Source organism: Gilbertella persicaria (assembly GCF_025201335.1).
Source record: "Gilbertella persicaria strain CBS 190.32 chromosome Unknown B0P05scaffold_73, whole genome shotgun sequence".
Lineage (NCBI taxonomy): Eukaryota > Fungi > Mucoromycota > Mucoromycetes > Mucorales > Choanephoraceae > Gilbertella > Gilbertella persicaria.
The window spans coordinates 83,767-100,184 of record NW_026252034.1 but is presented as its reverse complement, the minus strand read 5'-3'; the positions used below and the strand labels follow the sequence as shown (position 1 = coordinate 100,184).

The following is a 16,418-nucleotide window of genomic DNA, read 5'->3' as shown; positions in this document are numbered from 1 at the left end:
ACTGGTCCCAAACGTCGTAGTATTATTTGGAGTCAGGAATGTCAAAAAGCTTTCGAGCAATTGAAATTCTTATTGACACATGCTCCTTGTTTACAGCCTCCTGATGTCTCTAAACCGTACATTATTGAAACTGATAGCTCTGACTTTGGTTGTGGTGCTGTTCTCCTGCAAAAAGATGACTCTGGTGCTCTACATCCTCTGGCGTTTGAATCCAAAAAGTTTTCTATGGCTGAACGGAACTACCCTGCACAAGAGAGGGAGCTACTTGGTGTATTACATGCTCTTCGGGTTTGGCGTTGTTTTATCGATGGTGCTGACTATGTGGTATACACGGATCATAACCCTCTTCAGTATCTGAGATCACAAGCAAAACCTACCGCTCGTTTGGTGCGTTGGCTCTCAGAAATTGAAACTTATGATCCTAAGATACTCTACAAGCCTGGTAAAATGAACGAAGTCCCGGATGCGTTGTCACGTCGCGATGGAGCTGACTGTATACCTGCAGAATCAAGTATGGAACCTCGCTACTTGTATTCTGTAGACTCTAATATCTTGGTTCACCCTACCGACTGGCCCACATTCTATCTGACAAAACCAGAACTGGTCCCTGACACGGTCAAATCTGTCTTAGAGTCGAATCGTGATAAGTTTGTGATAAAGCAAGACAAGGTGTATCGTCTAGTGAAGGTCAATAATCAACAGCTTGAAGCAAGATTCTGTTCTTTCTCAAATCGCGCTACCCTGGTGAATAAGTTCCATGAAGGCTTTGGTCATGCCGGTCAGCTTACGGTATTTGAACTTATGCGCAAACGTTGGTGGTGGCCTAACATGCGAACTGATATTCAAACCTGGTTATTAGACTGTAAAGAATGTCAGTTAGCATCTAGTCCTGGCAAAAACAAACATCATGCTCCTATGGTTCCCTTGGATATTCCTCCTGCTTTTGGTCGCTGGCATCTAGATTTTGTTGGTGAATTACCTCTAACAAATCAGGGTAATAAATGGCTCCTAACGGCGGTAGACTATACCACTAATTGGCCTATTGCTCGTGCTGTCCCAGAGGCTACTGCGGAAGTTGTTGCAGATTTTATCTATGAGGAGATCGTCATGAAGTTCGGCTGCCCTCAAGAAATCCTGACTGATCGTGGTGCAAATTTCATGTCTACGGTGGTAAAGTTGTATATGAATCGCATAAAAACAAACCACAAGTTCACGTCAGCTTTCCATCCGCGCACAAACGGAAAATGCGAACGACTTAATGGTATTCTCAAGGCTATGCTTAGGAAATACGTCAATGGTGCTATTCATATTTGGGACAAGTTTGTAGATACTGCTCTTTTTGCTGCTCGGGTCCGTCACCATCGTTCTACTGGTTATTCTCCCTTCTACTTGGTATATGGCCGTGAACCTTTGCTTCCTGGTGATTATACTCGTCCTTATTTCGATAAGTTGACTTCTAATGACCCAAGGACAATTGCTGAACACACTGCTCGAGAACTTGAGGATATTGGTCAAATCCGCGCCGCCGCTGCCCATCGAATGAAAATAGTATCTGAGTCTGACAAGAGACGTTGGGATGCTGCTATCGAAAAGCTGGAATTCGAGATTGGTGATCATGTCTTACTCAGAAATGAGCAAAAGTATGGTCTGGAATACAACTGGATAGGCCCTTTTGTCATTGTAGATCGAAACGAGGCCAACCATGTTTACAAACTAGAAACTATTGGTGGTGAACCTTACACTTCTTGGGTACATATCGATCGATTAAAAGGTGTCAAGGCTGATTCGATCGATACTCCTTGGTACAATCCCACGGTTTCTCGTGCTGCTTGGCGCTCTGAAATGGGTCTTGACTCAAGGAATAAGGCTACTTCTGACTCGGTTGAACAAGTTGATCAGAGGCGATCAACATTCTCGGGGGGAATGATGTCGTACCCAAACTTAGGTTTAAGCCCAATGTTAAGAAAGCGGCCAGAAGACACCAGCAGGTGCTCGAAGGTTCTGGAAATTATTAGTCAGATGTTTATCTGATTATCATTACCATATCTGGCATTCCCCTTATATGGCTACGACTTCAAATACTAGAAGCTTCCACTTGAGTCACAACTCAGACATTATAGATAGTATAAATATAAGTTGCACTCAATGAAATAAACATCATCTTTCAACACAAATATTAAGTATTAGTTACACTCTATAGTAAGTTAAGCCCTACGACTTATTATACGTATCTCTGGTTATACTTTACAAGTTTTATTGGCTTTGCTACTTATTGGATCTATCTACAAAGACGACAGCCGGTAAGGGCGCGGTTGGTTAAGTGGTATAATCTTCGCCTGCCACGCGAAGGGCCGGGGTTCGATTCCCCGATCGCGCATATTTTGTTTTTTACTCTTTTTTTTTATACCTGTGTTACAGGACAAAGGTAGAGATCGCATTAACTAGTAGATATATAGAGCAATAGGCAGCAAGTTATATGTAATGTGCACCAGGTTTTAAGTCGTCCGTTTGTATTATTTGTATAAGTAAAAGAAGATACAAAGATATAATGTAATACAACATACAATGATTAGATATGATACAAGATCAAGGGACCCAACTAGACAAATGATATGATAATAGTCTAGTTTAAAAGTATAAGACAGTACAAGTTAGGTACGATTGTAAGTCTAAGGTAAAACTATGGATTTGGATGTTTTTATTTAAGTTGAATTATTCTAGTATTTATATGTATTCTAAAGTAGTCATGTTAGACTTGCAAAAATGCAGTTATAACAATCCCAGTATAATAATCTATGAGTCATTGTAGAAGTGATACGATACCAAGCTATGCCGACTAAAAGTAAAATGAATAATATGACATGAAGTCAAATGTAAAGTGTACTAATACAATAATTGAGATTCAAAGTTGAAGAATAAGATATGTGACACAGGTAACTGCTAGAATATTTAAGAAAGAATAAGGAGTTCTAAAATATAATGTAAAATGGAGATAGTCATTTCGTAGCAATAGAACTCAAAGCAAAGGAACGATTGTATGTAATGAACACCACGTAAGGTAACAAACCTTCAAGTAAATGATTTAAAGTAAAAGAGAAATAAAAGTTCAAATAGAAATGATAAAGTAAAAGAACTTCCTATATCAATATCCAGGAAGCCAAATAGACAAAAGTAAGTATTTAGGTCAATACCAATCGTCTGATAAGTAACCGAATCGGTCAAAGTAAAAGTAAAGTAAAATAAAGTAATAAATAGAATCTTCTAATCTTTATTGAATAATAGCTTGAACGGCTTATATACTCGTTCATTGAGAAAATCATTAATAATTCTAAAGTAAAAAGAGGTAAGTCATAATGAACTCGTTAAGATAAAGCGATTCGATTTGTAATAGAGTCAAAAGTATCATGCATGAAAATGATCATGTCAAAAAGTAGGGGTTTCAAAAGTAATACAAAAATCAAGTAACAGAGATAAGTTTCAGTAATAATAATAATAATATAACAAAAGAGAAAAGAAGAGACAAACAGAAGAGGAAGACTACAGTCGACGGAAACGATTGGAATGTAGCACCGTAATTTTTTGGCTTTTATGATCATTCATACTACACTGAAAAATCCAATCAGTATTAGTTTACGACAGAATACATCTTGGCTTGTGCTTACTACTTTTTTTGTTGCGCTCATGATAATTTTTTTTTTTTATCACATTTCTAATGCATTGTTGATGCAAATAGGCACATCGCAGTAACCTAAAAAAAAAAAAGTACCCATCGAGCTTGGGATTATCTCACGCATTTCAAATATCACAGGTATAAAGCCGAGCTGATCATGCACAGGAATACAAAAGTTTTCAAATTACTTGTATCTTTAAACCAAAAGGAATGTATTCCTCTACATAAGCCAGACTAGTAGAAGTTTCAAATTGCCATATGTCCTCTTTTAAATTGATATTTATAGGATCATGTTAGCGACAAAGCAATTCTCATTTCATACCAAGGATAATCTCTCTTTTTCTTTGAAAAAATACAACTGATAGTTTATGCAGCGTCAGCATAATATGCAATTGAAAACTAATAATATGGCTCCTTCTGAAAGACAACAGACTTAAAGCACAATCCAAAGTATATCAATCCTCAATAACAGTCTGAACCAGGAGCATTTGTTAGACAATTGGCATGTATTGAAAAGTAAAATCAGTCACATGTTAAGAAAGCGCTTGACTTATAAGAGAGGATGAATACTTTTCTCTTATTGCAGCATGCGATTTCAAGTACTGATTGCGTTGTCCCTGTTCTTGATTCTAATGGGCATCTTGGGATTTGCACCCATTCACCTCTCAGAACAAGTGAACGATAAAATATTACACTTTTTTATCTTTTTCATACTTGCTGTGTTTCTCTACTTTTTATGGAATCTATCTGTTAAGCGCAATCTGATCTTAGCGACTAGTAGTTTACTTGTATTGGCAATCGGAAGTGAATTTATTCAGGGCTTATTGCCGGTAATTAAGAACAATATATGTATAGACAAGCAAGTTGACTTTTTATATCAATATAGTATCGATCATTTGATATTTATGATATTATAGCCAATCTTTTAGGTGGCATAACTGGTATATGTCTGTCTTCATTGACTGACTATTTGATTAACCGACATCGAGAAAACAAAAGAAGATTTGGAGGAAGAAGAGAAGCAGAATATCAGAAAGCACTCATGGAATTTACTGATGAAGAAGAAGAACAAAGCTATAGACTTGATCATGTGTAAATTTATTTTATTCAAGAGATATTTAAAACACTATATGAGCAGCTACAATACGTTGCAATTCCTAATAGAATATATTGTGAATAACACATACATAAAAATTCCATACTTACCTCATCGTCTACAGACTGTTGTTGGGGTATATTATTAGGTTGTATTTCACTTTTTGCTCCTAGAATACTCTTGGCCATATTGGTAGAAGGCTCCTTTTGTTCTTCAGTATCAACAGACAATACTGGCGAAGGAGGAGATACTTGTTGTTCTTGTTCCTGTACTTGTTGCTTTTGCAATTGTTCTTCAGACACCGTAGGGTTTAGCAAAAGAGTCTTGGCCATAGCCATAGCCATAGCCTCGCCTTCGCTTGTCATATCATTTGCATTTTTCAGATTCTCTTTGCGCTTCTTTTCTTGTTGACGTACAGCAGCAAATGAAGATTCAGGTCTATTCCAAGGATGGAAGTCGTACCCTCCTTCTTCTTCCCATTTTGAATTTTCCTTGGACGTCAAGAAGTCTACCCCATGGGCAACCAGCAAGAACAAATCATCAAGGTCATTAGATGACATACTATGGATTTTGGGTTGTTCTTCTATTGCCTTGTCTGATAAGATCGATGGAGGTGCTGTGGTAGCAGTGTACGGTGTTGGTGTTGGTGTACTAGGTGCATTTGTACTAGCCGCAGGTACCATGGTGCTAGTAGCATTGGAGATAATGGATTCTTTGTTACTCAAAGTTGGCTTACTGACTGTAGAGACATCGGATGATTTAGTACGTAACTTGGGCTCTTCTTCCTGTTGCTCAATAATGTTGTTACTGGCTGTATTCATCCACATAGCATACTGTGTCTGAACATCTTCATTGGCTACTTCGGGTGCGTTGCTTGTTTGTATAGTACTAGACTCTTTTTCTTCGTTTTCTTCTTGAACATTGTCTTCAGTTTCGGAATCATGATCAGCTTTAACAAATGCCTCACTTGTAGCAGCAACAATTTCTTCAGAAGTGACCGAGGGGGAGACAGAAGATACAGAAGATACAGAAGACACAGTTGATAACCGTTTATTGGTTACGCTTGCCATAGCAGCAGCAGCTAATGCAGCCACAGAAGGATCCTGAGAGGAAGTTTCACTAGGCCTTCGAGATAAAATAGTTGTCTCTGCACATTGACTACCTTGACGAGACTTGGGCAACGTACTCGGTGTAGGTGGTAACGGCGTGGAAGGCGCTGAAACAAAGCTAATATCAGAAGACTCAATGGTTAATGGAGGAGGAGTCTGCTGCTGCTGCTGCTGCTGTTGTTGTTGTTGTTGTTGTTTTTTATTAGTTACAGAAGAGCCCCAACCTACAAATCGTTTTAATTGCTGTCTAAAACTTTCTTTCTTTTTGACTTCTTGCTTCATTGTACTAGTATCGTATTCCATAAAGCTGTCTTCAGAAAAAATAGTGGGTTGCGAAGAACGACGACCTACTTGTTTTGAAGACGAAAAAGAAAAAGATGTGTTTTGTTGCTGCAGATGATTATTAATTGTAGAACCAGAAGGTCTCCTGTTATTATTCTCTTGCTCCGTTAAACGTGGTGGGGGCTGTTGTTCAACAAGAAGTAGACTACTCATGACACTCGGACGGCGCTCCCCAATTCTAGGGGTATTGTCCATCAAAATATCGAGTATACTAGGTCTTCTGTCTGATAGCCGAGGTGAAGGATGCTCTTTGTCTAAACATTGTTGCTGCTGCTGTTGTTGTTCTGGGCGAGACTTTTCTAATAATGGTTTATGACCTGCTCTGCGTAATACAAACAACAAATCACTTGTAATAGGCCCAGAGCTAGTCGACGCCTTTTGTTGCTGTAATAAAACTATCGACATTAATTGATTTGGGTCTAGTTCGATTTCTATAACAAAAAATAAATGAGCTCCCTTTATTTCTCCTTTTTTTTTTCTGTGCATGCTCCTTACCTTGTTGATTACCCCGTACATACATTTTGTAGCCAACTAGGTCGCGTTGTTCAAAGCCGTTCTTGTTACCGCCGAAATAACCAAATGCTTGTGTATCAGGCACATGAAATTTTTCCAATGCAAAGTTAATGACATCGCCAATATGGGATTCTTGTCTGACTGGAATGATTTTGTCCATACGGTCAATTTCCATTCTTTTCTTTTTCTGTTGATGTTCAGGATAAAGTGACACTTTGATGTATAAAAGGCCCTCTCGTTCATGTGCGCGCTTGATACGACGGTGTAAATAGAACCGAATCACCGAGTCTTCATCATATGAAGTTTGTTCGTAGTTGCTAAAGCTACTTGACCGAGGTCGACGTGAAGGTGCTGTAATAGAAGAAATAGATTGTTGAGATATACGACGAATGTAAGAAAGCGAAGGCATAGGCGTTGTAAGAGAATCTGTCAAAGTCTTGAAGATAGAGAATGGTTTGTCTTGGACAGAAAGAATATATTCATCGCCATCCATGCCTTGAACAGCCAGATAATATTCAATAGTCGTATCATTGTTGGCATGAGGTGCTAACAATTCAAATTTAGTCGTTGCTGTCTTGAGTAATTCATCTGCTGTTGTAGACTGCGAAATTGAAAATGCATGAAACAACGGGCCTTGACCAATATTGCCTGCAAACACTCGCAATTCCATTTTTGGTTCCTCTTGTGATTCGTTTGCTCCTATAGGTGTTTCATGCTGGATCAGATTTTGTTCTGATGGACCTCTTTCCTCACTCCATCGTTTTTCATGCCATTCTTGACTCGCATCTTCCATCATCATTTCACTGTACTCACTGCTCTGTCTTTGTGTGATCTGGTGATCTTCCTCTTGTTCTTCTTCTTCAATGTCATCATCATCATCTTCTTCAATAAGTGGCTCATCTTGATCAACTTCAGACTCTACCTCATAATGAAACACAGTATACATGGACTCGTCTTCAATACAGACTTGACGTGGAGGAGCAAGAGGATGTTGTGATATCAAGGCACTATGTGTATCATGTGCTGAAGGTGAAGTAATTTCAATATTTCGATGCTTATTTAACCTTGCTAATCGCTCATAAGGTGTCTAGATACAGCATTCAGTTTTCTTTTGACTGTAATCTCCTTCAGTTCTTACCTCTATATTCTCGGCGGGAATGTAACCCACTTCATGCGTCTTGATGACTTCCACTAACCACCAATAAATGTTTGTATCTTCCATTAAAATCAATGCATCTCCTTTTACCACAGATGCTTGGCCTTCCACTGTAGCAACAAATGTATGTAGCGCGTATACTAGATCAAAATTAATATTTTCGTCGGGAATACTAGGCGAAGAAGACATGGATGACACATCGTCTTCCAATATTTGTTGTTCAGACTGCCACATGTATTGTTCTTCGTCCACTTCTTCCAACTTCTCTGATGCAAAAGGCGATGAAAAATAACGTGTTGTCATAAGGAGAGAGATAAATATGTAATTTATTAGAGAGAAGGAGGGAAGAAATAAGGAGAAGGGATGTCAACAGTGAATAAGATAATAAAAAAGTGAAAAGAGAAAAAGAAGAGAATAATAAAAAAAACCACAAAGAATTGTACCATAAAGAATATACATCTCCTTTTTTTTTTCTTTTGGCTAAAAGGGGGACTATCGCGTGGGCATATCAAAAAAGGGCGAAAAGGGGATCCTCAATTGAAAAATGAGGAGAATTTGCGCATATTTTTTGTAAGAAATCGTCTGTTTTTCTTCTTTTTGGTCGGTTGACTAAAACAAACACAAATAAATAAAAAACATAATTCAATATATACTTACCCTGGTAACGACCTTGGTAATGAAGGCAAAGCACCAATTGCACCATACGATTGGCTTAATAAGTTCTTTGATAGTCGACGTTCGGGATGATGATAATATGTGCCCACGTTGTCTTCCTCTTCTTCTTCATCTGTATTTCCTCCTTCTTCCGTTTCATCATCTTCGTCTTGTGGCATTGGTATCGTGGTAATGAGTTTGCTAGGAGTAGATTGACTCATGGTTGGTATATTTCTTGGTTTTGGTTGCTCCTGTAAAAGAGGTTGATTTTCATTTGGTTCATCTAATCCTAAAATGTTACTTATTAACATAATGATTCTTTATATACCAGATATGATTTTACTTGGCTGTTGTTGCTTCATCATGACAGAAGCTGATATGGACGATGATGAAGTGAATGAATCCGAAGAAGATGTATTACTCATAGCATTATGATGGTCTTTTTTGACAATTGATCTATCTTCATACCCAGCTCTCACAGGCAACCACAGTTGTGGTAACACACCTAATAAGGCCGGATGACCGTACTGTTTCATGCCCGTATTTAAGATACCATTGAGAAGCGTCATAGGCGGTTCCCTGAAATCTGTAAATTTACGTGGATCTGCTACATAATCGTCTTCATCCAATACAGTACGTCGTTTTCGGTTTCTCTTCATAATGGCTGTATTGTTACTTGATTCAGCTGTTGTTGTCTCTGGAGCAGTTAGTTGCGGTTGAATATCCGTAGGACTTGTACGATAAATAGATTGAGTATCTAAAGCAGTCGTCTTCATCGGTCCTAATTTTTCTGAAAGTAATTGGAGTGGTAAGAACTGGGTGCTGCGTTGGTATGCTCTATCCATCATAAACTTGTATGCTACTGTCAGGAAAATTAGAGGAATACATAAAGCAGCAAGAGGATACGACTTGTTCAGTGTAAATAGTCCAGCAGATGTCAATTCAAAGATCAATAAACCAATGATTATACGAGTAAATACCAAGGGCCACATACGGCCTGCTACTTCATATGAATGAAAATAGACATAGAGGAGTTGGTATTTGCATACAAGGTAGGTCATGGCGAAATAAATCACACCAAACACTAAAATGAGTGGAGAAATGGTGGAATAGACCAAGATGACGACAAACATGAATACAGGTACAGGGTAGCCCCATCCAAAATTGTACATGCGAGGGACAAAGACTTCAGCATAATCACGGGGTGTCTTGCAAAGGAAGGTACGGTAGAATTGTTGAACAATAATAGGGCCGATTTGCAGCAATTGAATAGGGCAACTAGAAAGAGGTAAATAAACAAATACACCAAAACAATACTTACAGCATAATGCCTTGAAGAACAGTATAGTTGATATAAAAGGGTGCAACTTCAGGTAATTTAGAAGCAAAGATATTGGCAATTTTGATAGGGTCTTCAAAGATGTCTTTTTGTGATTTGAATAAAGTACTTGTTACTGTAATGAACAACAAGACATTGGCGAACAAAAAGAAAAATTGCCTACGAATCACAATTGAGTCCCACTGCTCATATGTGCATAACTTACTTTGCAAAACAAGATTCTTCAGATTCACTTCTTGTGGTGAAACCTTCAATCACACTCAGACTATTGAATATCAATGGTAGGATGGAAAAGAAAATAACAACACCTAGTGTAGGTATAAAACCTGCAACAATCTGATTCAAAATCTTGTTCTTTTCAGCCAACTTGAGTAACCAAGGGAAATAGGCCTTAAGTGATTTTGTTGATGTTAATGCAGATAAATAGTTACAGGGAATTGTCCATGAAAATACAAGGAATAACAAGATGAACATGATCAATGCTTTTCGAATGACACGCTCTCTACCATGCATAGCAATGTTCTCCCAGAGCACATCGCGCGGTTCAGGCGCTAATTGAGCTCGTAATCGGAACGGTGTAGAATCAATCAAGACTTGTGATGCCACATAAGCACTGATGGTTTCTTCGAATGTCACAAACCCTACACTGGTTGGTAAAAACTTGCCTACTTTACGCGCTTTGACGACCAATTCATCCACTTCATCAAATTTTTCAGTATAATAGTCAATAGCGTCTACTTGAGGTCCACAGATATAGCCTTGCTGTATCATAGGTCTTTCACGAGCCTTGAGATAAGTAGGCAGTGTATCGTTCGAAGCACACTGAGCTTCGCGCGCATCTTGGTAATTCAAAATATCTTCAGGATCATAGGCTGGATCTTCGACTGGGTTGCCCAAGTAGTTTGTATAAGCTGTTTCCAACTGTCGCAAATGTTGAGTGCGTTCCTTAATGAATTCCAATAAACGTTCGACATGACGAATCAAATGAACCGATTGAACAACGCCAATACCCAATTTTTCAAAATATTCTGCTAATTTACGATCTGATCTAAGGTGAGGGGGTATGCCTGTAATCAACAAGGTGCGTGCAGATAACGTCTTTGCCTTACGCAGCAGAAATTCACGTCGGATACGTACATAGTCACGGTAATTCAGAAACGTAAAATAGAATGTAGCAAACACAAACAAGTAAGTAAAGAACAAATAAACCCAGAGAAAAGAAACCGAATGAGCGTTAAAACTAGTGTTGAGTTTGCTGGCAAAGAAATCATTGTGTTGCATCGAAAGTGTATAAAGAGTACCATTGGGTTGTTCTGGTTGAGTACCATTACTGAAATTACCACCCATTTTGCTGATAGGATAAAGTACGACTGTACCAAAGAATCCACAGAAACCAAACAGTTTCACACTCATCAACAAAAATTGAAGCATCTATTAAGGTTATCTCTAAATGTTACATCAAATTATCTTTCATACCACAACAGCATCTAATCCAACTTTATCCATCACGACAGAGTTTGGTGTCTTGAGTAAAGGTAAGATCCAGCCAAAAAAAGAAGTGGGTAGTTGGTCGGGTGCGTGCCTATAAAAAAAAGTAGTTTAAATATACATAGTGTATTGGCGTCATTTTTTACTTTCTCATACGAAGTCTTGGCGAATAAATACCACTCCATCTAAAACAAATAAGTCAAAGTCAACTACATGTTATTTTTACCTAACACGCAGAAAACAAAATAGTAGAAAACAGACAACACCTACACTTGTACAAAGAATAAGTTGAGTAACAAAACCTGTAGGGGATTTGGATGTTTGAGCAGGTGAACCGGGAAGTGGTTCTTCGTCTTCACAAAGAAATTTAAATATCCATACGCAAGGGAATCCAGCTACTTTTAAGCTGGAAGAATTGGTGCTAGGACTCACTAGCTCTTCCATAGTATACAAAAAAGATAAAGAAGAAAAAAAGAAGAAAAAAAAACTGGGATTTAAAATAGTTGAAACAAAATCCGTGATTGTCATACCGTTTTGTGTTACACTTATGTCATGCAGTAGTTGAATATCGAAAAAGCTGTATTTGACAAATAAGCATTGTACTTTAAAAATATCCCAAAAAAGAAAAGCTTTACTATACTTGTAGATAAAAAGAACTACATCTATTTTATGCTAAAATAGTCTCTAACGTTTTTTAGAAAAACCATCAAAAACTCAAAAAGGTTTACTTTTCTTCACTTTCATGCAACCATTTTCCTTCTATTATTACACATTCCCATATATACAATGCTAGAGCTTAAATTGCTCTATTTCTATTATTTTTAATCATACTAATCTTTCTACGATGAGGATCTACTAGTTTCAGCTCAAAAATGACTTCTGAGCCAGCAAGTCGGTCGTCCATCACACCATGAATTCTATCAGTCGAGTCAGGTCGAAGACAACGAATGTTGTTTCCTGGTATCACTTGAAGTAAGTCACCCTATAGCATATCATGAGTCGAACCGACATCTTTATGTATTTACTTACAGTATCCATATGGCGTACTTCAATAAAGTTGGAATTAAAAGCAACAACATAGGGGAATCTAAATGCAAAAGCAGTGGGATTTCCTTCCCAAGAAATTGACCAATCCTTTCGAACACGTTTACCCTTTTTATCAATATAAAATGCGAGTTCTACAAAATATGATAAATAACCATTACCCTATAGTGTATGATGACACACTTACCACTGTAGCAAAGTAAGATATTGCCATCTTTATGTCTAAACATAGAGATTGGCTTCATATTTTCATGGGATGCCAAAACAGCATTGTTGCTTTCATCGTTAGGATCCAGCACACTCTGTACTTCAGCCGAACTCAAGTTGACCATTTGGAAACCTCTAGCGCTACCCACACATATAATATTCTTAAAGAATTGAATAGAAGATGCTTCACCAGGAATATAGAGATCTTTATAGGCTTTCAAGGCTTCATTGTTACCACGTATCAAACGGCTTAGGTTCTTGTTCTTCTTTTTCTGGTTTTCTTTTGTGGTCTCGTAAGGTTCAAGAGCTCGGATGGTAGAGGTCATGGCGTTGTTACGAACAAAACAGACCAATGTTTTTTCGACACCTTCGGCCGTTACATGATCTTCTTGTGTTGTAGCTGAGGTGGCAGATTTGTCAAGGATCTTACCGACCTTAAAGAACGAGACATGGCTACTGATTTTACGGCCTCGTTTCATGCCTGATTCTGTTGAAAGTAGTGTGTCAAGTGAGTAGGTATACAAGATTTTGTCAGCTAAGACCAAGATCAGGTTGGATTGTTCAAGAATATCAATCTGGGAGACTTTATCCATGGCCAAGATACGAATCAATTCATCACCACTGCCTTCTTTTTTCAGATAGACACCTTGATCGCCACCCAACACGAGTGATCTTCCATTTTCTAACACAGAGATTAATACACCATGTCCATTACAACAGATACTTACCAAAGACAGCTGTACAATTGACCTTGTTAAAGGTAGAGAAGAAGTTTTCATTAATAGGCTGAACATTGAATACCTTGTGTTTCTCTACCAAGGCTTTCCGTTGTCCTTCAATTTTATCAACCCATTGTTTACGTGTGGCCAGTGTAGAGGCATACAATGTGAGTGGTCCACCTGAGTTTTGTTTGCCGAGATGAACAAAGGAAATAGGATATCCATTCTTTGTTTGAAGCATGGTTGTGTTAGTATGGGTATGAGTAGGCGTGGTATGTTGAGGTACAGGATGCATGTCGCTGGATGCATTGCTAGGTCTACCTAAAGGAATAATTGTGCTGGCTCGCTTAGTATGATCCGGGAACGTAAGTGACAAAAGGGCTAATGGAATAGGCTTTCGATACAATTTGTATTTTTCTTCGTTTTGTTTAGGCTTGATGATTAATAAACAATGGTCTAAAAGGTATACTAATACTTCTGAAGTATCTGATCCAGAGCCCTTCTTCCAGGTACCTTTCATAATTATTTGTCGATTTGAAGCTGTCAAGTCCAAATCCTGTTTGATATCAGACAATGTAATAAGCATATAAACAATTACTTACAAAATGAGAAATGTTCTTGTTGACAAGTCGTTCATTCAACAATTGTAAATTAAATGCGTTTTCTGTACGTCCTGTTTCTCGGTTCACATCTTGTAAGAACTTGGCAATGATCGACATAACTCTAGGAATCGTTTCCTGATCTGGATGATCTTGAGGCGTATGTTTCAAAATTTCTCTTAGCAAGAGATTATATCGACCCAGACGTGTAGTGGGTTTCGTAAGGTATCCGTTCAGTTCCAATTTACGCGACTGAGGTAATCGTTCCGTCTTGCTGACAAATTCAGCAAAGGATGGGTTGGTAGACTTCTCAGTCTCAAATGCATATTTGCCAATAATTTGGTGTGCACCATAACGCACAAAAGGTTCAAACTGAGCTACATGGGCAAGCATAATATCACCGATTTGATTCACTATCTTGTTTTTGGATTGGCGTTCCAACAATGCTTTTGACAAGTTGGTATTGACTTGATGTACTTCCATAATATTCCAAAAAATAGCACTCACAAAACCAGTTCGATCCCCTGTTACTGTTTGATTTTCATTTGAAAGTAAAGGATCAATCCAATACTATGTAAATGTCAATAGATAGAAACAGCATTGTTAATGATGTTACCTCTTTAATATAAGTCAAATCATCCACGAAATCCTTTTCGGTATAAACAAGTTCAAAAATATTTTCTTGTCTCTTTTTTTCATCTTTACTGAGTGAATCCAACACAGACTTGGATACTGTGTTAATCCACAGTCGATCCTCTTGCTATCGTTTTTAGAATTAATACAGACAGACAATACACAGTTTACTCTTTACCCCAGATATCAAAGAAATACTTCCTTCTCGAGAATGTCCCTTTTCAGAATGTGCTGAGCTTCTTTTGGCTTGTTCTTGTCTTCGAGGACATCTTGAAGAATAACACAATTTATCTCTTGTACACGTAGGTGAATAACAATCTGTCAAGAGCGTAAACACACCATTGGGCAGTTCTTCTTGCAAAGGCTTTGTAGAAGTTAAAGCAGCAGCAGCAGCAGCCACCAGAGGTCCTGCAATACCACTTTTGGGTCGCATACTAAACTTGGATTCATTAAATTGATAGAGTTCTTGACTTGAATCACGTAATCGATACTCATAATTGACATCATGAAAAAACTTTTGTGCGTCCAGTGCACGACCTAACAGTAAGGCCAAGTTGCGATCATTTGATTTAATAATGAAAGCCAGTTTGTCCTAAACGTGTGTTACAAACAAACAGTATCTTTTTTTTTTTGGTTACTTACCACTGCTTCTTTACCGTCAAAGCAATCCTTGTACTTGATACTATCTTTGGTTTTAGTGGTGGTAATTATACGTTCTTTGAATGTCTCGGCTACTTTGGAAAGTAAAGCAGGATAAACCACAGGTAGTTTTTCTTTGATAGAGACGGGTTCATCTACCAGTGTTGCTGAAATCATGTTAGATGAAGTGGAGGTAGAAGAGGACGAGGCAGACAAAGTTCGAGGCAAATTAAATGACCTTGAGGTAGGCACTTTCTCCAATGACATTTTATCCTTTTGTGGTGGCGAGGGTGAAGCAATCGGCATGTTGTAAACACTTTCAGCTACTCGTTTTCTACCTGGTAATGCCAATGTGTTATGATGTCTTCCAGCCAGATGAGAAATGGCAGAAAGTTTAGCGCGCATGGGAGCCGTGGACCGAGACAGTTTCGATAAAAGACTGGTACCACTCACGGTTCTGATACTGCCTGTATCTGGATAATGGTCTCGAACAGGCACAAAAGGTTCCAATTTTTTCTTTTCGCCTCTGAAAATGGAACCTGACCTCGATACTTTCTTGGCAAATGAATTCAGACTACGTCCCTGAAGACGATCATCGACCGTGCGTACAGAATGAATGGATCTCCCATCCATTTGTGTCCGTAATGAAATCACACTGTCCTGAACAGAATAGATGCTGCTGTTGTCTGTCTCGAGTTTGGTGTAAAGGGCACTGTCTTCGGGTCGATAATCGAGGACATCGCCCGCTGCTTCTTCGTATTCGTCTTCGTATTCAAGTTCGTCTGCATGGTCATTGTCCTGAAGATATCGACTGGATTGATAATATCTGTCTCGAATGGCTGCAGAAGGTGTGAGTTCAGGGTGGATAGTATCGGGGCATGTAAAGTAAGCCAATGAGCTGAGATTGTCAAAGGTGTAACTACGCTTGTGATCCACCATATCTTGTTGACTAATCGTACTATCTGTAGAGGCATTCGAAGGTAAACGATAGCGACTATAGATATTGGTTGAAGAGGGTGAAGTACGTAGTGTTCTTCCTTCTTCCAAAGGTGATGAAGTGTCTGGATGTTGCATCGCAAGTCAAAAAAAAAAAAAGAGAGAAAGAAAAGAAAAAAAGAAAGATTAATAAGTGGACTTTAAATTAGACAGCTTAATTTTTGGTTATCCATTCTTGTCTTCAGAACACTTGAAAGTTGGCCATTTTTAACTA

At 38.3% G+C, this 16,418-nt stretch overlaps 4 protein-coding genes and 1 non-coding gene across 5 annotated transcripts; 2 read left to right on the top strand and 3 right to left on the bottom strand.

The window, feature by feature from the left end:
- The first annotated feature begins 2,306 nt into the window (after positions 1-2,306).
- B0P05DRAFT_t117 lies at positions 2,307-2,377 on the top strand. Its single transcript has one exon. It is a non-coding gene; the product is annotated as a tRNA-Gly (tRNA).
- A 1,649-nt stretch (positions 2,378-4,026) lies between these two features.
- B0P05DRAFT_339067 (uncharacterized protein) lies at positions 4,027-4,803 on the top strand. The gene is made up of 2 exons (XM_051573572.1): positions 4,027-4,500; positions 4,557-4,803. Exons 1-2 carry the CDS (start codon positions 4,258-4,260, stop codon positions 4,764-4,766), a joined length of 453 nt encoding a protein of 150 aa, XP_051429628.1. The 5' UTR covers positions 4,027-4,257; the 3' UTR covers positions 4,767-4,803.
- On the bottom strand, positions 4,789-8,120 carry B0P05DRAFT_575997 (uncharacterized protein; the record flags this gene model as incomplete). Its single annotated transcript, XM_051581676.1, has 4 exons — positions 4,789-4,827; positions 4,877-6,648; positions 6,713-7,817; positions 7,869-8,120. The coding sequence occupies 4 exons, from the start codon at positions 8,118-8,120 to the stop codon at positions 4,789-4,791; spliced, it is 3,168 nt and encodes a 1,055-aa protein (XP_051429627.1).
- A 183-nt stretch (positions 8,121-8,303) lies between these two features.
- B0P05DRAFT_564321 (uncharacterized protein) lies at positions 8,304-11,906 on the bottom strand. The gene is made up of 8 exons (XM_051580821.1): positions 11,594-11,906; positions 11,514-11,552; positions 11,356-11,461; positions 10,085-11,310; positions 9,862-10,038; positions 8,884-9,818; positions 8,544-8,829; positions 8,304-8,495 (listed from the first exon to the last, which is right to left on the bottom strand). The coding sequence occupies exons 1-8, from the start codon at positions 11,809-11,811 to the stop codon at positions 8,420-8,422; spliced, it is 3,063 nt and encodes a 1,020-aa protein (XP_051429626.1). The 5' UTR covers positions 11,812-11,906; the 3' UTR covers positions 8,304-8,419.
- A 177-nt stretch (positions 11,907-12,083) lies between these two features.
- Positions 12,084-16,327, bottom strand: B0P05DRAFT_564319 (CNH domain-containing protein). The gene is made up of 8 exons (XM_051580820.1): positions 15,212-16,327; positions 14,748-15,161; positions 14,553-14,696; positions 13,940-14,506; positions 13,347-13,893; positions 12,599-13,300; positions 12,397-12,545; positions 12,084-12,349 (listed from the first exon to the last, which is right to left on the bottom strand). The coding sequence occupies exons 1-8, from the start codon at positions 16,280-16,282 to the stop codon at positions 12,164-12,166; spliced, it is 3,780 nt and encodes a 1,259-aa protein (XP_051429625.1). The 5' UTR covers positions 16,283-16,327; the 3' UTR covers positions 12,084-12,163.
- Between the last annotated feature and the right edge of the window lie 91 nt (positions 16,328-16,418).